Source organism: Oreochromis niloticus, unplaced genomic scaffold (assembly GCF_001858045.2).
Source record: "Oreochromis niloticus isolate F11D_XX unplaced genomic scaffold, O_niloticus_UMD_NMBU tig00001906_pilon, whole genome shotgun sequence".
NCBI lineage: Eukaryota > Metazoa > Chordata > Actinopteri > Cichliformes > Cichlidae > Oreochromis > Oreochromis niloticus.
The window spans coordinates 306,146-330,037 of NW_020327503.1; the positions used below are offsets into that span (position 1 = coordinate 306,146).

Here is a 23,892-nt window from a genome sequence, read left to right on the forward strand (position 1 = left end):
GGATGAACCTGAATCTACAAAGGCTCCATGCAAGAGCTCATGACTCGTTCCTTTGCCAAAGACATGATACCCCAGTGGCCCTAAGCACTGCAGACCTGTGGCACTGACATCACACGTCAAGAAGACCACGGGGGACTCATCCTGGACCAGCTCCAGCCCAGTTTGTGTACTAGTCCAGATTTAGAGTTGAAAACATTCTTCCGTCCCTGACTCACCTGTCTAAACACACCTGGATGAGCCAGTGAGCACTTTACAAGTCATGGTGAACAGCTGTGAGAGTTGCAGCAGCTCCCGTCGTGTTTTATGTTTGTGTTTAAAGTTGCGGTTTTAAAAAGATTCTACTTTTTATACACTAAAACCTTAGTGTACTGTGTGTTTCTCTGTTTTTATGGTCCTCATGGCCTTTTAAATAATAATGATAGATTTTATTTGTGGGCACCTTTCTGAAACCCAAGGAAACTGTACAAAGAAAAGATAAACAGTATAAAGGATTAAAAAAAAACAGCATTAGACAAGAATTGGAGTCAATGGTAAAGAGAGTTAGCCAGTTTAAATAGGTGGGTTTAAATCTGAATAAGGCAAGAGTACCAGATATCAGGAGGATATCTGAACCTGATATTAAGAGGAAGTGAATTCCAAAGTCAGGAAGCAGAGTGGCTAAAAGGTTTGTTCTCCATAATGGTGAGACGAGCAGAGGGAACAATAAGGTGAATGGAGGACTAAGATTTAAGGGAACGAGAGGGAGCAGCACTGTGAATTAAATCTGGATGATTTACTTCATCCAGATTTACTTGGATGAAGTAAATCATCCAAGTAAATCTGGATGAGGGGCCAGTTTATCGATAGGTATGACAGTGAGAAGCATTATTTTGAAGGAGACTCTGGAGTCTACAGGCAGCCAGTGGAGCTGATGAAGATGTATGTGCTCTCTGCAGGCTTTGTGAGTTATGATCCAGGCTGCAGAAATCTGCAGAAATCAGCAGCAGCTGGAGTTTGACTTGTTAGGGAGACCAAAGAGAAGAGAATTACAGTAATCAGTCTGAGAAGTGACAAGGCTGTAGACGAGGATAGCAGCAACATGTGGGCTGAGGAAAGGATGGCTGACGCTGCGTGAGTGGAAGTAGGTGGATGGGTGGTGTCATTAACATGAAACTGAAATGACATGCTGTTGAGGAGGACACCCATGCTCTTAACCTGAGGGAAGGGAAGGATGGAACCATCCCTGTTGTTTTAATAGTACTGCTGTTGGTAATGAATCTGTGTTATTAGTGCACAGAGACCATACTGAAATTGTTCATGTACCCCCACAGACATGTCCATGTATGTCTGTGCACTACAAACTAACCACAGAAGACAGCACACTAACAACAGCATGCCAAAATGAAAGAAATGACTGTAAATGCAGACATGTGAGGTTGTGCTGAAAACAATTATACCAAACATTGGTGTCAAACAGCATGAGATGGGGGGAAGGGCAACATATTCTCTATATTACTACTTTTCTTCATTTTTCTAAGAAACATTTCATTATTGACAGCAAGATAAATTAGTAAAGCATACTCATTCTGTAAGCATGCAAAAGAACCTAGTTATGTCACACTTATAACATACTTAAGAATGACTCACAAAGTCTGAAGACATGTTTTTCTAAATAGACTTCAAGATTAGACTGTGGTTAAACCTGCTTTGTGGTACATGAATATGATCATTTTTTTTCTATATTTGCTTGACTAGAAAACCTCTGTTTTTATTTATGAATAACACATTTTTCTGAATGTGTCAACTGATGATCAAATACTTACAGTATGTTTGATTTGATTCCTGAGGATAACCGCCTCATTTCTCATATCACCTTGGTTTTTCCAGGTTGCCTGGACTACAGCATGATAGAGGCAGTTTTGACCCTCTGAATTTACAGGGATCAGAGTGCCATCTGGGCTCAGGATTTCAAAGTGACCACTGCATTGGTTCTGTTCACCCCAGATCCCCTCAGTCATCTCTGAGAAGGATCCTTCTGTCCTGTTTAAAGGAAAAGATTAAAGAATCAACTCAATCAATTAAACATTCATAAGAAAATAGGAAAACTGTAAGAACATCAACAAATCTACCTGCAATTCAAAGCAAGCAATTCTCCAGGCTATTCTAATCTACAAGAGCAGTTTATTAGTGTAAAAATTGTGCTGGATCACATGTTTTCTAACTTTGTGTAGCTCAAGTCTATTAAAATACAACAGTATGCAATATTTCATGTACAATAATGCTAGGAGCTAATGATTTAAACATTTGACATTTCACTTTTAAACTTTTGAAAAATTGGTGATATACAACAAAGGTCAGTTATGGAGAAAACTTATCTGGTGACAGGAAAATCATTAAATAATTAATTTCCTGTCAATACGGGTGCTATTAGTCCATGGATCCTGAATTAGTTTCTTCCCAAAAGGAAGGCTAATTTTGTTGATACTTTAATTAAAAAAAGAGGAAAGACCAGGATAAAGTACAAACAGAACAGAAGACCATACTAGCTGCAACGTCTACATGCTTTGACTGTGTGGGGATGATAATGGCTTTGCCCTATTCTATTAAGTTTCGAAGTAGAAATCTATGATGTAAAGAAAGGGGAAAAGGTGGACGAAGCTTCCAAGACTTTGGCAGAGGACCCTTGAAGGATAGACCAGCAAATTTTTGTGAGAGGCAAATTTTTTATATACATATACATACATATACATATATATATATATATATATATATATATATATATATATATATATATATATATAACTCAGCTCGCCCCTGTGGGCGGTCAATCCTTCAAGCTTTGGTCCTCTACCAGAGGCCTGGGAGCTTGAGGGTCCTGAGTAGTATCTTAGCTGTTCCAGGACTGCGCTCTTCTGGACAGAGATCTCCGATGTTGTTCGTGGTTGTGACCGCACCTAGTGCTCCAATTACCACTGGGACCACCGTTACCTTCACCCTCCACATCCTCTCGAGCTCTTCTCTGAGCCCTTGGTATTTCCCCAGCTTCTCGTGTTCCTTCGTTCTGATTTTGCTGTCATTCTGAGCCGCTACATCGATCACTACCGCCGTCTTCTTCTGTTTGTCTACCACCACTATGTCCGGTTGGTTAGCCACCACCATTTTCTCCGTCTGTATCTGGAAGTCCCACAGGATCTTAGCTCGGTCATTCTCCACCACCCTTGGGGGCGTCTCCCATTTTGACCTCGGCACTTCCAGGTTATACTCAGCACAGATGTTCCTGTACACTATGCCGGCCACGTGGTTATGGCGTTCCATGTATGCCCTGCCTGCTAGCATCTTGCACCCTGCTGTTATGTGCTGGATTGTCTCAGGGGCATCTTTACACAGCCTGCACCTGGGGTCTTGCCTGGTGTGATAGACCCCAGCCTCTATGGATCTTGTGCTCAGTGCTTGTTCCTGTGCTGCCATGATTAGTGCCTCTGTGCTGTCTTTCAGTCCAGCTTTGTCCAGCCACTGGTAGGATTTCTGGATATCAGCCACCTCCTCTATCTGCCGGTGGTACATACCGTGCAGGGGCCTGTCCTTCCATGATGGTTCCTTGTCTCCCTCCTCTTTCTTGGGTTTCTGCTGCCTGAGGTATTCACTGAGCACTCGGTCAGTTGGGGCCATCTTCCTGGACTGTGGCGCTGACACTCACCAGTCCCCGGCCCCCTTCCTTCCGCTTAGCGTACAGCCTCAGGGTGCTGGACTTGGGGTGAAACCCTCCATGCATGGTAAGGAGCTTTCTCATCTTGATGTCAGTGGCTTCTATCTCCTCCTTTGGCCAGCCTATTACCCCAGCAGGGTACCTGATCACGGGCAGGGCGTAGGTGTTGATAGCCTGGATCTTGTTGTTACCGTTCAGCTGACTCCTCAGGACGTGCCTGACCCTCTGCAGGTACTTGGTGGTTGCAGCTTTCCTAGCGGCCTCTTCATGGTTCCCATTTGCCTGCGGGATCCCCAGGTACTTGTAACTGTCCTCTATGTCTGCAATGTTGCCTTCTGGTAGTTTGATCCCCCCCGTTCTGACTACCTTTCCTCTCTTTGTTACCATCCGACTACACTTCTCCAGTCCAAACGACATTCCTATGTCATTGCTGTATAGCCCGGTAGTGTGGATCAGTGAATCGATGTCTCGCTCACACTTGGCATACAACTTGATGTCATCCATGTACAGGAGGTGGCTGACAACTGCTCCATTCCGTAGTCTGTATCCGTAGCCAGTCTTGTCAATTATCTCACTGAGGGGGTTCACTCGCACTTGATGGTGACTTGTGCTATGGGCTTGAAGTTGGCCTCTAGTGTTGTACGCCACATCCCCATTGAGTTCCTGATGAAGGCTCTTAGGGTCCTGTTGATCTTGTACAATTCTAGGCATTCTAGGATCCAGCTGTGGGGCATTGAGTCATAGGCCTTCTTGTAATCAATCCAGGCAGAGCACAGGTTAGTCAACCTAGTCTTGCAGTCTCGGCTGACTGTTCTGTCTACCAGTAGCTGGTGTTTTGCGCCTTTGGTATTTAATCGGGGCACAGAAAGGAATTGGCAAAAACTACACAGAAGCTCCTGTCAGGCAAGGCTGCTCAAAGAATTACTACCATTAATTACATAAAGACTTTTATGCAATTAGTCTCCATTGGTCCACCATCCTATTCTGCATCCGGTAATCAAGTGTTGGTATATCAAAGCTGGAAGTTGACTATCAGTTCTGCCTGATCAACATTAGGTCATATCTATTACCTGCTGCTTGCATCTGTCTGTATTAATAAAGTCTCTCATTGCCTTTCCTAGTTTCTAGCTCTGTGCTCTCACTGACAAATTGCTCTTGTGGAAACACACTCATTTGTTGTTCTTGGTTAGAGTTAAAGCCAGTTAAAAGTTTGGACCTATCTTCTTATTTAATGGTTTTTCTTTATTTTTTAACTATTTTCTACATTGTAGATACAAACTGAAGACCTCAAAGATATGAAGACATATGGAACTATGTAGAAAAAAAGTGATATTTAACTCTAAATATATTTTATACACTGTGTGCACAATTATTAGGCAAGTGGGTATTTTGGCCATATTATAATTCTTACACATATTGTCAAACTTCAAGCTGTAGAAACTTGAGTGCTTATTGGATTCAAGTATATCAGGTGATCTGTATTTGTGTAACGAGTGAGGGTGTGACCTGAGGAGATCAACACTCTATATAAAGGTGTGCATAATTATTAGGCAGCTTCTCTCCCTCAGGCAAAATGGGCAACAAAAGACATTTAAAGCACTTTGAAAAGTCAAAAATTGTAAAAGGTCTTTCAGGAGAATCCAGCACTCTTGCAATTGCGAAGATATTGGGGTGTGACCACCAGTGTTGGTCAAGTTACTTAAAAAAAGTAATCAGTACCTAATTACTGAATACCCCCCCCCCCCCCCAAAAAAAAAGTAATCCTGTTACTTTACTGATTACTTATTTTCAAAAGTAATTCATTACTTAGTTACTTCGTTACTTTTTAAAAACACAATTTACAACCTGAACAGGTGATAAAGCAATAGATCTTTCAGCCCAGTTCTACTTTTTCTGCATAGTCTATAATACAAAATGTAATCAAATGGAAATGTCTCTGTTTAAAACTTGTTTTATTAGTTTTAATATTTTAACTTTATGCATCAAGCAAACATTAAATTATATGCAACATTCTCTGACTGGAAGAAATTTGTTTAACATTTAAACCTATTTTCTACACATTCCAGCACATAAAATAAAATATTTTTTTGTGTTTGCACTCAGTCTTTCAAATAAATGCAAGTGAAACACAGCAGAAAATAAATAAAAATCAAAGACTCAGCGGTCCTGTTGCTCTATTTTCACCTGTATAGCAGGCGGAGGTTTGCCCTGGTGCAGGTGTGCCGCAGCGGTTAGTTGAAGAATCCGTGAGTTTCTCTGTGAATTTCCCATTACAGTCGTAGCGCACTCGGTGCTTGCTCGGAAGTTAAGGGGTTTTTCGCTGTAAAAAGAAGTTTTCTTCCCACGCAGTGAACAGCGGACTCTAATGTTTTTGTCACTTTTTATGGAATCAAACTCAAAGTAAGGTCAGTACTTCCACGCAGTACTATCCATTGTTGATCTGCACACAGCTGTTGCCACGAACGTCGCACTCGCTTACATGATTGTCATGAGACACTCTAGCAAAAAAAAAATCACGGTTTTAGTAACGCAGTAACTCAGCTTACTTACGGGAAAGTAACAGTAATCTAATTACCTTTTTTGCGATAGTAATCCCTTACTTTACTTGTTACTTGAAAGAAAGTAATCGGATTACAGTAACGCGTTACTGCCCATCTCTGGTGACACAGAACTATCAATTTGCAAATAGCAAACAGGGTCGCAAGATATGTATTAAGAAAAAAAGACGCAAGTTAACTGCCAAAGATTTGAGAAGAATCATACGTGAAGCTACCAGGAACCCATTATTCTCCAGTGCTGCCATATTCCTGAACTGCAACCTACCCAGAGTGTTCAGAAGTATGAGGTGTTCAGTGCCTAGAGACATGGCCAAGGAAAGGAAGGCTGAAACCCGACAAAGAGCTCCACTTCGACTCAGACGCCAGCAAGGTGGAGGTGGGGTACTGGTGTGGGCTGGTATTAGGGCGATCGTGGCTTGGACAGTCTCGGTCGTTGTGTCCTTGGGCAAGACACTTCACCCGTTGCCTACTGGTGGTGGTCAGAGGGCCCTCGCCTCTACAATGTAGCTTGCCATCACCAGTGTGTGAATGGGTGGATGACTGTTTGTGTAAAGCGCTAGTCCTTAGGGACTAGTAAAGCGCTATGCAGGCCATTTACCATTTTATCATTAAAGATGAGCTGGTTGGACCTTTTCAGGTTGAAGATGGCCTGAAAATCAACCCCATAACCTACTGACAGTTTTTAGAAGACACTTTCTTCAAGCAGTGGTAAAGGAAAAAGTCTGCATCTTTTAAAAAGGCCATGATTTTTATGCAGGATAATGCTCCATCGCATGCATCGAAGTACTCCACTTCATGGTTAGCCAGTAAAGGCCTTAAGGATGAAAAAATAATGACATGGCCCCCTTCCTTCCCTGACCTAAACCCTACTGAGACCCTGTGGGCCCTGCTTACATGGGAAATTCACAGTGTAGGGAAACAGTCCACCTCTCGGGACATTGTCTGGGAGGCTGTGGTTGCTGCTGCACAAAAAATTGATGGTCATCAATCCAATCCTATCCAACTTTATTTATAGAGCACTTAAACAATAAAGTTGACCAAAGTTCTTTCTAATAATAATACAGAGATAAAAGGTAAAAACCATACATTAAGCAGACAAAGAAATGAATATAAATAACAATAAAATAATTACATAAATGATAAAAAATAAATCAGTACATATATTAAATATTAAAACATGAGTAAAATAGACAATAAAAAATAAAATGAATAAAATTAACAAAATAAAAAGATTAAGAGTGACCAACAGCTGACTCTGTACTACTCCTATAACTAATAATCTACTCCACTTTTAAAATACAGTGCGTTTTTAAAAGTGAACATTTCAAGTGTTGGGGCCAGCCTGATATGGAGGGGCAGCTTATTCAATAATTTGGGGGCAACAGCGAAAGCTTGGCCCCCCAGGTGTTTCAGTCTCGACATGGGGACAGCAATGAGTGAGTGGTCAGTTGATCGGAGAGACCTTTGTGAAGTATGAAGGTGTAGAAGGTCTGACAGGTAAAAAGGAGCCAGGCCATTTAAAACTTTAAAAGCAAACAATAAGATTTTAAAATGAATTCTAAAATGGACAGGCAACCAGTGTAAGGAGGCAAGAACAGGGGTAATGTGGTCACATTTGTTCCTGTCAGCAGGCGAGCAGCAGCATTCTGGACCATTTGTAAGCGAAGCCTGATCAATACCAACATAAAGTGTATTACAATAATCATGGCGAGTGGTCATAAATGCATGTAAAACTTTCTCTAAGTCACAAAAAGAGATAAAAGGTTTGACTTTAGAGAGCTGCCTCAGTTGAAAAAAAGCTTTTTTTTTTCTCACCACTGAGTTTATCTGTTTTTTCCCATGTATGAGCTGTGTCAAATTTGGTTGGTGGCAACAGGTTTGACACAGGATGTGAGAGGACCCGTGTCAGATGGTGGGACACCAAGGCCACTCAGGACAAATATAATGATGTCAGTCTTCTTTTCATTAAAATTTAAAAGATTCAGAGCCACGCTCTGATATCCTTGAGACATTTTAAAATAGGCCTGAGGGGGTTAGGTTCGTTGTGTTTCAGGGGTAGATAAATCTGTCAGTCGTCTGCATAAAAATGAAATGAGACTTCATGTCTTTTTAATTATATGGCCAAGGGGAAGTAAATAAATGCTAAAAAGAAGGGGCTGGAGGATGGGTCCTTGAGGTACGCCACATGGGAGGGGGGCGGAGGATGAATAAAATTTACCAAGTGAGAGAGAAACTTCTGTCAGACAGGTATGACTTGAACCACTCCATGGCAGTGCCTCTAATTCCAACATGATGTTCTAGGCGAGAAATTAAAATGATGTGATTTACTGTATCAAAAGCTGCTGTGAGATCCAAAAGCACAAGTAAGACGGAGTTCCCAGATTCAGCAGTTAGTAAAATATCATTAAAAACTCTCAGAAGTGCAGACTCTGTGCTGTGAAGTGGTTTAAAACCTGACTGAAATTTCCAGGTGGAGGCTGACCATTGGTGGAAGAGGCAATGAGGCCAGCTACAAATTGGCGCCTGACTGGGCCGGCAGCCCCTCCTCCTACTTCCTGTTTCCAGTGAGCTGCGCATTTGGGGCCCTTCGTGCCGTGTGACGGAGTTTTCCGGAATGAGAAGAGCTAGGCTGCAGTAAAAATAGTGTAGAGAGTCGTCTATCTGCACATGGTAGCTGAAGGGGTGGGAAACCGTTTCTTTTTCAACCTTTTTCTCCTATTTTGGGTCAGGGAGACAGGTTAGAGGCTTGTATTTTCTTTTGGGGTTGACTCACTATACAGGGAGTGCAGAATTATTAGGCAAGTTGTATTTTTGAGGAATAATTTTATTATTGAACAAAAACCATGTTCTCAATGAACCCAAAAAACTCATTAATATCAAAGCTGAATGTTTTTGGAAGTAGTTTGTAGTTTGTTTTTAGTTTTAGCTATTTTAGGGGGATATCTGTGTGTGCAGGTGACTATTAATGTGCATAATTATTAGGCAACTTAACAAAAAACAAATATATACCCATTTCAATTATTTATTTTTACCAGTGAAACCAATATAACATCTCCACATTCACAAATATACATTTCTGACATTCAAAAACAAAACAAAAACAAATCAGCGACCAATATAGCCACCTTTCTTTGCAAGGACACTCAAAAGCCTGCCATCCATGGATTCTGTCAGTGTTTTGATCTGTTCACCATCAACATTGCGTGCAGCAGCAACCACAGCCTCCCAGACACTGTTCAGAGAGGTGTACTGTTTTCCCTCCTTGTAAATCTCACATTTGATGATGGACCACAGGTTCTCAATGGGGTTCAGATCAGGTGAACAAGGAGGCCATGTCATTAGTTTTTCTTCTTTTATACCCTTTCTTGCCAGCCACGCTGTGGAGTACTTGGACGCGTGTGATGGAGCATTGTCCTGCATGAAAATCATGTTTTTCTTGAAGGATGCAGACTTCTTCCTGTACCACTGCTTGAAGAAGGTGTCTTCCAGAAACTGGCAGTAGGACTGGGAGTTGAGCTTGACTCCATCCTCAACCCGAAAAGGCCCCACAAGCTCATCTTTGATGATACCAGCCCAAACCAGTACTCCACCTCCACCTTGCTGGCGTCTGAGTGGGACTGGAGCTCTCTGCCCTTTACCAATCCAGCCACGGGCCCATCCATCTGGCCCATCAAGACTCACTCTCATTTCATCAGTCCATAAAACCTTAGAAAAATCAGTCTTGAGATATTTCTTGGCCCAGTCTTGACGTTTCAGCTTGTGTGTCTTGTTCAGTGGTGGTCGTCTTTCAGCCTTTCTTACCTTGGCCATGTCTCTGAGTATTGCACACCTTGTGCTTTTGGGCACTCCAGTGATGTTGCAGCTCTGAAATATGGCCAAACTGGTGGCAAGTGGCATCTTGGCAGCTGCACGCTTGACTTTTCTCAGTTCATGGGCAGTTATTTTGCGCCTTGGTTTTTCCACACGCTTCTTGCGACCCTGTTGACTACTTTGAATGAAACGCGTGATTGTTCAATGATCACGCTTCAGAAGCTTTGCAATTTTAAGACTGCTGCATCCCTCTGCAAGATATCTCACTATTTTTGACTTTTCTGAGCCTGTCAAGTCCTTCTTTTGACCCATTTTGCCAAAGGAAAGGAAGTTGCCTAATAATTATGCACAACTGATATAGGGTGTTGATGTCATTAGACCACACCCCTTCTCATTACAGAGATGCACATCACCTAATATGCTTAATTGGTAGTAGGCTTTCGAGCCTATACAGCTTGGAGTAAGACAACATGCATGAAAAGGATGATGTGGACAAAATACTCATTTGCCTAATAATTCTGCACTCCCTGTATAACGGTGTGCAGAAAGAGTTGATCGCGCACGGGCAGAAATGTTGAGAGCGCGAGCAACTCATTGCGAGCGAGCGCAAATGCAAAAACTGAGCGAGAGGGGCTGCTATTGTGTGTGTGTGTGTGTGTGTGGATAATAGCAAACACTGAAATACATTTTTTGCACGCAGGAATGAATTTTGTTCACTCAAATTCAGCTTTTCTTTGCTCAAAATAAATTTCTCCTCAAAATACAACACTTGCACCTGCAAACTTTTTTACGTGCGCTCAATTTTTTTTTACATGCGCTCAGAATAGTGGCACAAAAATAACGCCATAATAATATGCTTCTTCCCTCGTCTTGAGCAGTTACTCACTACTCGGCCCACTCAGTTAGACAGGTTTCCTGTCAGAGTTTGAATAGAAAACTGACGGCCAGTATTAAAAAGTAATACTGCGAGAAATCACTGAATAATATAAATTTACAAATGTACAAATAACTTCTAAGAATTAGAGCTAACCTAAGTGCTAAAGCCTTTCATGGGTACTAGGTAACAATTATTAAAAATATACGAACATTAAATATACATAAGTACAATATTAAATTATACGATGCTGAGAGATGGTAAACATCCATACTGAGGATGTTTAACATAAGCACTAATATACTCTACGTGGTAAAAGCCAGAGAAACCTACTCTAAAAACGAAAACCAATAAAAACTCACTACCCTACATTCAAACAAGTTGGAGCAGTAAGGCTGGTTTTAATTTTCACCCCCGTGTCTACAGTAGAGACTTTCACTTCAGTAAATCTTCATGGTCTCTGGTCATTTACACTCACAAAGGCAACACTTTGTATGAGCCTGTGTCCACAGTAAAACCTTAAAAACACATAGCATTTTAACAGTGCTGTGAAGGAAGGTGTGGCATTTTCCTTTATCCAGGATCAACTTGCCTAATAATTGTGCACACAGTGTATTTCAGATTCCTGTAAGTATCCTCTCTTTTTTGTTTTGTTGACAGCACTGCAAACCCTCGGCATTCTCTCAGTGAGCTTCATGATGTCGTCACCTGAAATGGTTTCACTTCACAGGTGGGCCTGTCAGGGTTCATTGGTGGAGTTTCTTGCCTTCTTAATGAGGTTGGGACCATCAGTTGTGTTGTGCAGAAGTCAGGTTGGTGCACAGCTGACAGCCCTGTTTCACAACTGTTAGAATTCATATTATGGCAACAACCAGTCCGCTGAGTAATGAGAAACAGCAGTCCATCATTACTTTAAGAACAGTAGGACAGTCAGTCTGGAAAACTGCTAAAATATCGAATGTGTCCCCAAGTGCAGTCACAAAACCCATTAAGTGCTACGCTGAAACTGTCTTACATGAGGACCGCCCCGGGAAAGGAAGACCAAGGCTCACCTCTGCTGCTGAGGATCAGTGTTGGGCAAGTTACTTTGAAAAAGTAATTAATTATAGTTACTAGTTACTTCTTCAAAAAAGTAACTGAGTTAGTAACTGAGTTACAAGATTCTAAAAGTAATTAATTACTTGAAAAGTAACTATTGCGTTACTTAAAAAAAAAAAAAAACGTTTAACCCTCTGGGGTCCAGGGTAGAATTGGCCATTTTTAACTACTTCTGATGTTTCCTCCACATTTTACCTTTAAAATCTATTTACTTTGCCTTGTTTGGTATCATCCTTTTCAGCACAACCTCACGTGTCAGAATTTACAGTTATGTTTTCATTTTGACAAACTGTATTAACACAATTGATCTAAAATCAGACAAAAACATAAAATCAGAGTAGAAAGAGTTATATTTTAGGAGATATTTTAGTAATATGTTAGGAGAGACGGCATCCATCCCACTTTTGATGGAGCAGCTCTCATTTCTAGAAATATGGACCAATTTATTAAACTCCCCAAAATATGACTATCCAGAGTTGGGACCAGGAAGCAGAGTTGCAGTCCTACAAGCCTCTCTGCAGCTTCTCTCCTCCTGCTACCCCCCCAAAAACCCATCTCCATAGAGACTGTGTCAGCTCCCAAACAGACAAAAAACAAACTAAAAACCAGCAATAAACAACTTAAACCAGCGGTCCCCAACCCCCGGGCCTCGGACCGGTACCGGTCCGTGAGTCGTTTGGTACCGGGCCGCGAGAGTTGAGGCTCAGGTGTGAAATGTATGGTTTTCAGGGTTATTTTGTTATCGTTTTTATCGTTAACTCTGTTTTCCTGGGTCTTTTCACGTGTGTTATGAATGAATATTCTTTTTTTCGGTACCGGTACTAGTTTTATTTTGTTGTATTTATCCGCGACACCTTAAAGGCCGGTCCGTGAAAATATTGTCGGGCGTAAACCGGTCCGTGGCGCAAAAAAGGTTGGGGACCGCTGATTTAAACATAAAAAATCACAAAGAAAGAACAATACAGTATCCACATCTGAACCAAAGAGTAAAACAGTGAAATGTGGATTATTAAATATTAGGTCTCTCTCCTCCAAGTCTCTGTTAGTACATGACTTAATAATTGATCAACAAATCGATTTACTCTGCCTTACAGAAACCTGGTTGCAGCCGGATGATTATGTTAGTTTAAATGAATCAACACCCCCGAGTCATTCTAACTACCAGAAACCTCGAAGCACAGGCCAAGGGGGCGGTGTGGCAGCAATTTTTCACACCAGCCTATTAATTAATGAAAGACCAAGACAGACTTTTAATTCATTTGAAAGCCTGATGCTTAGCCTCGTCCACCCCAGCTGTAAAACTCAGAAACCAGTCTTACTTGTTATCATCTATCGTCCACCTGGGCCTTACACAGAGTTTCTCTCTGATTTCTCAGACTTTTTATCTGATTTAGTGCTCAGCTCAGATAAAATAATTATTGTGGGTGATTTTAACATCCATGTAGATGCTAAAAATGACAGGAAGTCCTAAAAACTCCCTGAAAAGTCTTCAGTTAATCCAAAATGCTGCAGCAAGAGTCCTGACAGGGACTAGAAAGAGAGAGCAGATTTCTCCTGTTTTGGCTTCCCTTCATTGGCTTCCTGTTAAATCCAGAATTGAATTCAAAATCCTGCTCCTCACATACAAGGTCTTAAACAATCAGGCCCCATCTTATCTTAATGACCTTGTAGTACCATATCACCCTATTAGAGCACTTCGCTCTCACACTGCAGGCCTACTTGTTGTTCCTAGAGTATTTAAAAGTAGAATGGGAGGCAGAGCCTTCAGTTTTCAGGCCCCTCTTCTGTGGAACCAGCTTCCAGTTTGGATTCAGGAGACAGACACTATCTCTACTTTCAAGATTAGGCTTCAAACTTTCCTTTTTGCTAAAGCATATAGTTAGGGCTGGACCAGGTGACCCTGAATCCTCCCTTAGGCTATGTCCACACGTACCCGGGTATTTTTGAAAACGCAGATTTTTCTATGCGTTTGCACCTTTCGTCCACACGTAAACGGCGTTTTCGGTCACTGAAAACGGAGATTTCTAAAAACTCCGGCCAGGGTGGATATTTTCTAAAACTCCGTTTTTGCATTTACGTGTAGACGAGAAAAACGGAGAAAACGCAGCGTCAAAGGTGTGCGCCTTTTTTGACGTCACACTGTGCGCCACGTTGTTGTTTCGGTGAAATGAATTTTTACAATACTGTTACTGTTAATTGTCCTCTCTGCAGTGTTTAAATGCTTACATATACACACACAGTTACTGTCCCTCCACACATACGACTCGGTTCTGCTTATATGGCCCAGCTTTGTTTACTATTTCCCACCGAGGCTTCTAGACTTCTGATTGGCCAACATTTCTACACGGTTAGGAATATAGCGCCACCTGCTGCTTTGGCATGTTCCTAGCAGCGTTTTCCTTCATTTCTGTCTTTACGTGTGGACGGGATTATTTTTTAAAACGAAAACGGAAAATCTCCGTTTTCAAAAATACCCGTGTACGTGTGGACATAGCCTTAGTTATGCTGCAATAGACGTAGGCTGCCGGGGATTCCCATGATGCATTGAGTTTTTCCTTTCCAGTCACCTTCTCACTCACTATGTGTCAATAGACCTCTCTGCACTGAATCATACTTGATATTAATCTCTGTCTCTCTTCCACAGCATGTCTTTCATCCTGTTTTCCTTCTCTCACCCCAACCAGTCACAGCAGATAGGCCCCGCCCCTCCCTGAGCCTGGTTCTGCCGGAGGTTTCTTCCTGTTAAAAGGGAGTTTTTCCTTCCCACTGTCGCCAAAGTGCTTGCTCATAGGGGGTCATATGATTGTTGGGTTTTTCTCTGTATCTATGAAGCGTCTTGAGGCGACTTTTGTTGTGATTTGGTGCTATATAAATACAATTGAATTGAAATTGAATTGAATTGAATATTTTTTACTGTAACAACCACAAACATGTTTAATGAATCATATTTCATAACTTTAAATGCAAATATAAATTGAAAATTTTAAAATTATATGCACAAGTTCTGCAAACAACATCACAAGCCTGATGCCTGCAGGTCTGACAGCAGCAGGTGTATCACTCATCTCATTGTTCTGACACACAACACAAAACTATCCACAACACTACACACTAACTACACAAGACAACACGTCACTCCTAAAACTTCCCCCTATTTCTAAACAACCAAATGTCATGTTGCCATATCATTTTTTGATTGGTCATGCAGCTGCTTAAAGCTGTAACGCCCAGATTACTTACAGCAACTTCCGTGCAACTGATATAAGATGCGGTAAGCTGAACACAGCTTCAACCGTCTGTTGAAAAATAGTAACGCGACCGCATTTTCTTGTTAGTAACTGTAACGCCGTTGTAACAATAGGAATATTAATTAGTTAGATTACTGTGTCAACAGTTACTTGTAACACCGTTATTCCCATCACTGCTGAGGATACATTTATCTGAGTCACCAGCCTCAGAAATCACAAGTTAACAGCACCTCAGATTAGAGCCCAGATAAATGCCACATAGAGTTCCAGTAACAGACAAATCTCTACATCAGCTGTTCAGAGGAGACTCTGTGAATCAGGCCTTTATGGCCAAATAGCTGCTACAAAACCATGACTAAGGAAAAGCAACAAGCAGAAGAGATTTGTTCGGGCCAAGAAACACAAGGAATGGACATTAGACCAGTGGAAATCTGTACTTTGGTCTGATGAGTCCAAAATTGAGATCTTTGATTCCACCTGCCGTGTCTTTGTGCAGAAAAGGTAAACTGGTGGTATCTACATGCATGGTTCCAACTGTGAAGCATGGAGGAGGAGATGCGATGGCACACTGAACCAGCATGGCTACCACAGCAGTCAAGATGGTTTGGGATGAGATGGACCACAGAGTGAAGGGAAAAGGACCAACAAGTGCTAAGTATCTCTGAGAACTCCTTGAAGAACATTTCATCAGGTGACGACCTCATGAAGCCCATCAAGAGAATGCCAATAGAAGCGGGGGGGGGGCTACTCAACAGAATCTAAAATATAAAACATGTTTAAACTTATTTCACACATTTGTGTTTGCTACATATGTGTTCATTCATACTTATGATGCCTTCAGTGAGAATCTAGAATGTATAGAGCCATAAAAATAAAGAAAACCATTAAATAAGAAGTTGTGTCCAAACTGTAAACTGCTAGTTTGCATGAATGTTAAAGTAACCCACTATAAGGATTTAAACTGTTACGGAATAAATATATATTCTTAGTGCTTATTTTCTGATTATATTGTTTTATGTATTTTAATAATAAAGGCCTGTATAAAGCAAGGCCAGCTGTGAGAGAGAACCAGGTCAGAGGGTGACAGGTCGCCTTAGCAACAGAGGCTTAAGTTAGTGGAAGTTTAAGAAACAGGAAGTTTAGAGCAGAGCTGCAGAGGCATGCTAATAAAATACAGGAAACCAGACAGAAAAAACAGAACTAGTAACACAGAAGGAGTTGTTTTTATCGAAACTATGTGTGACGTGTAACGGACCAAAATAAAATAACACCAACAAAATAACACCTATATGATACACATTTTTGGTTTCTAATGCTAGAGATTTTGCAACTAGCTTTGGGCTGTGCAGGTCTCTCTCTTCCGGAAGATGATTACATAAAAAAATATAAATATTTTGACTAACTGAGTCGTGTTCTCTCTATTCAGTAAAAGAATGGCAAGAACCAGATTTAATAAAACCGAGCATTAAAATTGCACATTGCTTTTAAAGTCCATGAGATTATAACATCTTGAAATGAATGCTTTTAGTCTTTGTTACAATTGAAACTAGCAGTGAAGTGGAAACTTTATGAGGGTCCTGCCAATATCTGATGATTTTAGAATAAAACATTTTAGTGATGACTTATATGATTTCAAATAATTAATATCTGTCACTCACTGTGTTGGATTTTTTGGCTCCTTCTTCAGCTGGAGGACTATATCACCTGCTGAGTCCTCCTTCCCTGGAAAATAGTCTTCTGAAAGCTTCTTCCCATCGTTGTCCACCGTAACCAGTTTGATGCCTTTGCCTTCCAGAGCATCACTTTGAGTGAGGACATGGATGTCCAAAGCTGTAGCAGGGTGGTTAACATCAGAAATTTTCTCTATGTAAGACTCCAAGTCCCTCTTCTCAGACTGTGACAACAGCTCATGTGGACTTTGGATTGCCTTTTTCATATGATGCTTATAAAGCTGGTTTTCACCGAAACTTTGGGCGTCGACACTGCTGAGAATGTTTCTAACAGCACCACCAGCAGCATGGTTTATTTGACTCATGCACATTTTGCTCATGATGGAGGTCATATGTCTGAAACAGGCCTCAACATAAGAGCTTGAAGCACTTTCTGCAATCATGTTGATGAGTTCATGTTTAAAGCGTTTCACATCTGATAGACCACGTCTTCCATCCTGGTCATTCCTTTCTTGGGGTAGATTTTCCATGCTTTGCAACAGCTGAGGAACAAAAGTGTTGTTAATGACCTTCTCCGTAGGTATTGAATCCAGTGTTTGTACATTAACTTGTACATTTTCAGCTGATTTTTCCATTAGATCCAACCCTTTGAGGCCTCCTGTGTGTTGTGTTACAGCACCACACAGTTCTGAAAGTATATTAAGAACCTTAAGAACCATGGTACAATTCATCATCAGGGCAGGAATGACTTCTCTTGTTATCAGATCCACTGACTGAAGCATTTGTTCCTCACACCCTCTGTCAATTATGAATTCACTGGACCCATTCTCCAGGGCAGTCTTTGGTATCCCTGAGCAAATGAAGTTTGTGAGAACTTCATCCAGCTCACGGTTGGCTTTTATCAGTGAAAACACCTTTTTCTCAAAGACGTCCTTCAGAACCTTTTGGAAAAAAGCATCAGTTTCCTTCTCAACAGTATGAGTCAGATCACTGATACATCCTTGCTTCCCCAGTTCCTGAACTGCATACTTTCCCACCTTCAGAAAACACTGTTTTACTGTACAGACAGATGTACTCTTTGCTCCTGTGATCAGACTTTTTGTGCCACTTCGCACTGCACTTCTAGCTTTCTTTAGTCGGCTGAATCCACCAGAGATCAGAGATAATCCAATGGTGATGGCCTTGGAGATTGCCCATTCAGCCCAGTCAAAGCCTCCTTGTATCATTCCTTTGATCCCTTGAATCATGTCAGATACCCCCTCACAAGTCAGTCCAAGTCCAAACTGACTGGCACCACCACATGACAGAGCACAAACAAGAACACCTGCTGCTACTTGAAGGGCACCAAGAACAAAACAAGCAAGGGCATCATAGCAGAACTCAGGCTTCTTCTTAACCTCAAAGACTATGCTAAGGCCATTTTCACAGAGCATCATCAGCTCATTGGTGGTGATTAAGTCTTTATCTTTTGAAAGATGGTACACACTGGAATCCTCTACTTCTGCATCACTTTCGCTGCCGTCGAGCTCTCTCAGAGTTGTCAGGGCACTTTCAATGTATCCTTTCCAAGATTTGAAGATATTCATTCTGGCTTGCATTTGGATCTGGAGGTTGCAGTTTGTGTTGTGTGGAACAAAGGCACTCATCACTGACAAATTACAAAACATCATCGTATTTGTTGATTCTGAGAGATAGACATCCACTGCAGTCTTCGCTTCCTCCAGTAATTTCTTTGCCTCAGCTATGTAGTCTTCTTTTCTGAGGTTGAGTGTGATGTAAGCTTGATTATAAAGCGCCACAGCACTGTAGAAATGATCACACTCTGCAGCTCTCTGCCAGTAAGTCTTTGCTCCAAAGTCACATTTAGTTTTGTTCATGCAGTGCAGGTCAGTTCTGCTTGCTGCCTGTTTGATGTAATCATAGAAATTACAACTGGTCCCCTGCAGAAGGAAGTCACCAGTCTTCTTCAAGTCTTTGGTGAGGTCTTCTCTCAGCTTGCTGATATCATCATGTCTGCTGATGTGCTCTTCATGAAGGATGAGCCACAAAGCCCAAGATTCTTTCAAAGCATTCAGTGCAGTCTGATAGTCAAACTTGTTCTGGTGGATCTTAAAATATTCAGGAACATCCTTCAGTTTTACCTTGGACAGGTCACTCCTTTCTTCCACTGTGTAATTCTTGTCAAAGTCACACAGAAATTCACAAAATGTGGAGAAGAGAGCTTCTTTAATTTCAATGTCACACTTATATTTCTCTATGCTGTCTAAATGTCTGAGCTCATACTCCTCTCTGAGATGCCTCATGGTTTCGATTGAATGGCCTTGGTACGCTGGTGCAAGATGGCCCTGGTTGAGAACCATCTGGACCATCCCTGGGTTTCCTTTCCGGGCAGTGCGTCCAAAGACCTGTTGCTCCACACGGTGACTTCTAGGAAAGTATGTGAGGAGCACAAAGAGACCTCCACACTCATTTACGTCCTGCTGAACATTAATGTCTGTACCTCGGCCACCAAGGTTTGTAGCAATGATAATGTTTCCCTGGCTAAAGTTTTGTTTCTCGATGTTGTGCTTCTCACTGATTGTGTACATGGTGAGCTCACTGGCTTCTCTTTCTGGACGAACCATTTTTGTCTTCAGCTCATCTGCAGTGTTGACATCTTCACAAATGATCAAAACAACTTGCCCTCTGACTGCGGCTCTCTGTGCAGTTTCACAGATCACCTGGATCCACTGAGTGCTGCCTCCACTCACCTGAACTGCTGGCAACTCAACAAGCTTCGTATGGCGGTGAGCTGGAATGACATAGCTTGCTGTTTTGTAATGCCGTTCTAGAAATACTTTCTCAGCTTCATCCCCCAGTGTCCCAGAAACACCAAAAATGCCTTTTCCACTGAGGTACCTTTTAAAGAAATGGACATTGGACATGTAATTTGTCACATTGGACAGCTGTGAAATGGCCAGCTGGTGCTTCATCTCCAGAAACTGTTGTAGGCCCTCACCCCATCGCTTGTTTTTCTCCAACATCCCACTGGCCTCAAAGTCCACAGGAATTATGGCATCATACTGATGACTGTCAGCATCACTGAAACCACCTGTGTCAGCTTCAGGTGCTTTTTCAATCATGTACTCTCTTCCCGGAGTCATTCTAATGGCTTTTAAGGCGTTCTCTGCAAAAAGTGGTAACCGATTCTCAATGTATGTTTTCAAAAATGAAGGGACGATGATAAATCCCTTACATTCATCCAATGATTTCACAGAACACTGGTCAGAATATTTAATTGTTGATTTTAATTTGTCCACAGCTCCTTGGACGAGGGATTCCTCTGACATGATTTCACAGGCACCGCCATTCTCCAGGAGAAGCAGGCTGACATCAGGGTCTCTATGAGAGCTGTCCTTCCGGTAAAGTTTGGCTTTGCTGTCCATTAGTGAGTAACAATCTACAGACACATTCTTTTCTATTTTTGTCTCAAGTTGTCTCAGAAGCTTACACTGTTTTTCCGGTCCAATGTTGGCCATGATGTTCTCTGTGGCTGTCCACTTGGCATCCTTAAAGCTGTCGGTCTCTGTTTGTGTCAGACCCTCTGCTTTATTTAATTCATCCACATCCTCCTGTGAATAAAACCCCAGCTGGGCACCAAGCATCAGTAGGTCAGCGGCTGAAAAATCTTCTGATTCTGAGCCAACCACTGCTTGCATTACAGCCTTGTGGAAGTGCTGGATCCTGGTTCCCCACCTGATCTCCCCCGTTTCAAACATTTCTATTGGCCAGCAGGCAGACATCATGGCCCAGATACTTGCCAGGACTTGCTCCACGTGTCTTAGGCTACGGGCTTGGTCTGACAGATATGTGACCTGCACTCCACAGTCTAGTGTCATGTAGTCCACCTCATCTGCTACCACACATTCAAACCCCCTCAGACCTCGAGTAGTCTTCTTCTCAAACTCTTGCCTCAGTATGTCTGCTGCAAAGGTACCAACTGTACCATAAACGACCTGCTGGCTGTATGCATCCTCAAGCAGCTTGTCATGATCTTTAAAAGAGCAGTTATCCATGTGTGTTGGAGGCACCGTGGATGATGTAATACCAAACATATCATATAATTTTCTCCACTCATCCTGATCACGACTTGCTAACAAAGAAGAGTTTGTCACAATGTCCACCTTTACGCCTCGTGTGGCCTGTATTGTAGCAAACATGGCTAAAATACAAGTTTTGCCCTCTCCGGTGCCAATTTCCAACAGACTACCTTTCTTATCCCCAGACTGTGGCAACAGGAGTAGCAGCAATGAGGCCAGCTGACTGAGTCTTGGGAAGTAGCCCTGAACTTGTTCACCGCTTTGAGTGGTAAAGGTGGTGCATTCCTTTACAGCTCTGGATATGATCATCAGGACTTTCTTCAGAGCATCAATCTTATGATTGTTAAAATCAAGAGAATTTATTATCTTTTTACAATCTTCAATCTTCTTCACCTTAATGGGCTTACTTACATATTTGGGTAGCTCTTCTTCAATATACGTCAGGACTTTTCGCAGGAGTGACAGGATACACTCTGGAAAGTTTTTGTCTTCCAGTTCAGCCAATAGTGTGTCAGCATCTTTGTCACGCTCAGCTCTGTCCACACAATGTTGGATGTAGTCTACAGGATTTTTCTTTTTCAGGGAAGAGAGAGCGTCGTTACAGCTCAGCCTGTAGGTGCACGCTTTGTGGAGAATTTTTGCGACTGTTTCCTGATCCACTCTCGAGGTCTGTCTAATGAAAAGCCTGATTTCTTTTGGTTTCCAGATGTTGTTGAAGACTATGTGACAGAGGATCTCCTTACATGATTGGGACAGCTTTGAGGACAGATCCAGAACATTTGCTAACACGTGTCTGGCCAGTGTTGGATTTTTAGTTTGTAGCTGTTCCTGCAAATTGAAGAGGAACTCAGTCTTCCTGTCTTGTCCAGTCGTGAGGAAACATTTGATATCAGAGTCACCATCTAAGGTCAACTTCACAACTGAATTCAGAATGTTGAACCGCTCAGTCAGAGACAGGTTCACATATCCAGTAGCCTGATCCAAAGCCCACTGTAATGAAGTGGGGATGTGGTGCTCTTTAAAATATTGTAATGTCAGCTCATTTTGGAGAGTTTTCATCCTGTTTTTCAGTGGAATCTTCACATTTTGATCCTCTCTGATGTCATACTTTGATAATAGTTCTTTAAACTTGTCATTAACATCAGTGACCTGTATTGAAAAGGAACACAGAGCATAACATTAGTCTCAGTGAGCAAAACTGGAAGCATTGATATTATGTACAGTGTTATAGCCTATGTAACTTTTAATTGTCCATAATTTTAGTATTAAAAGGAGGCCAGTTTTAAGATGTAGGAAAAGCAAAACAAAATAAAACAGTAATTATTGGATATCATGCAGTACCCCATCTGAATAGCAGTTAAAGTGTATGCTATGCCTTCTGATGATACTGCCTATGGGAAGCATGTATAATGTAAACAGAATTGGTCCTAGCACTGAACCCTGTGGAACACCATAATTAACCTCAGTGTGTGAAGAGGACTCTCCTTTTACATGAACAAATTGGAGTCTATTAGATATGATACAAACCACTGCAGTGCAGTACCTGTAATACCTACAGCATGTTCTAATCGCTCTAGGATATTATGGTCAACAGTATCGACCCCTGACAGTGGTCTCATGTCTGTGCTCATCCTGCTAGACCTCAATGTAGAGAACAAGAGATCTTTTGTAACCTGTGATTAGGACTGTTTGATGTGAGGAAAATTTAACATTGTGATATACAATATATATCGCAATATGTCTTGAGCCCCAGTGCCCCCGGTACTGAAGGCAAAGGAGGTGAGCTGCAGTTTAAGCCTCACCGAAGTCAGGTTTTTTATGTAAATGCCGGCATGTGTGGTATCCACAGAAACCTAGGGATGGGTATCGAAACCCGGTTCTTGTTGAGAACCGGTTCCCACTGTTTCAGTTCCTTGGAATTGTTTGGCATTTTTGCAAACGATTCCCTTATCAATTCCAGTCGCCCCGAATGACGTCACCACGTTGCAGAGCGTCATTTACCTGGCAGGAAACATGGCGCCTAAGCTGCTCAAACGCTCAAAAGTTTGGTTATACTTTACGAGAACGGATGACAACAGGGCAACTTGCAATACTTGCAAAGTAGATATTTCATTTAAGGGAGGAAACACTACGAATATGCAAAAGCATTTGCTCACAAAACACGCGATGACCTTAAATGAATGTCGTGTTTTTAATTCCACTCCGGACTCGTGAATCTCAACCCAGCAGCAGGTAAATAATCAACTAACAGTGCATATTATGTTAGCATGATCTGCCTTATTACAAAACCTGCCATTACTGTGCATTTAGGTGACCATGATGAGAGAGACAGAGTCTGGCTGGCTCAGATGCTGGCAGTTCTCACTGCAGTCTACCGGTAGCGTCTCCTTTCAGGCCCGGATAGACGAATGTCACCGAGCAGTGAATAAGTTTGTGGTAAAAGGCTTGCATAGCAGATGCCCCCGATTTTCAGTAAGTGAATGTGTTTAATTGTAGGCAGGGACATTACTGGACATTTTTGTGTAATTGCTACAGAATAATTTATGTTATACTTTGTTATTGCTACAGAAGAATATTTATTTTATTATTTTACATTTACAATTTTTTTCCTGGGGACCCTGTGACACCACTTTGAAGAGACATAGGCTGTGGATCTCTTAAGATCTCACTGTTGGGTTTGTAAGGCCATGTTACTCCTAAATTTCTATCTTGTTCAAAGAGAAGATATAAAACAAAGTTCTAAGCTAATCGACCTTAGTGTTCTCCTTTTTTTAAAAGAATCGATAAAGAATCGAATCGTTAAACAGAATCGAAAATGGAATCGGAATTGTGAAAATCTTATTCAATTCAATTCAATTCAATTTTATTTA

At 41.6% G+C, this 23,892-nt stretch overlaps 1 protein-coding gene across 1 annotated transcript in view; it reads right to left on the reverse strand.

Annotated features, from left to right (window-relative positions):
* The window catches only part of LOC102076239 (uncharacterized), a 42,465-nt gene that overhangs the window by 7,315 nt on the left and 11,258 nt on the right, over positions 1–23,892 (reverse strand). Inside the window, exons 5-6 of the mRNA XM_025904484.1 lie at positions 16,932–22,171; positions 1,803–2,019 (exon numbers count right to left, since the gene is read on the reverse strand). Coding sequence (XP_025760269.1) covers positions 1,803–2,019; positions 16,932–22,171 — 5,457 coding nt within the window. The remainder of the gene's footprint in view (positions 1–1,802; positions 2,020–16,931; positions 22,172–23,892) is intronic.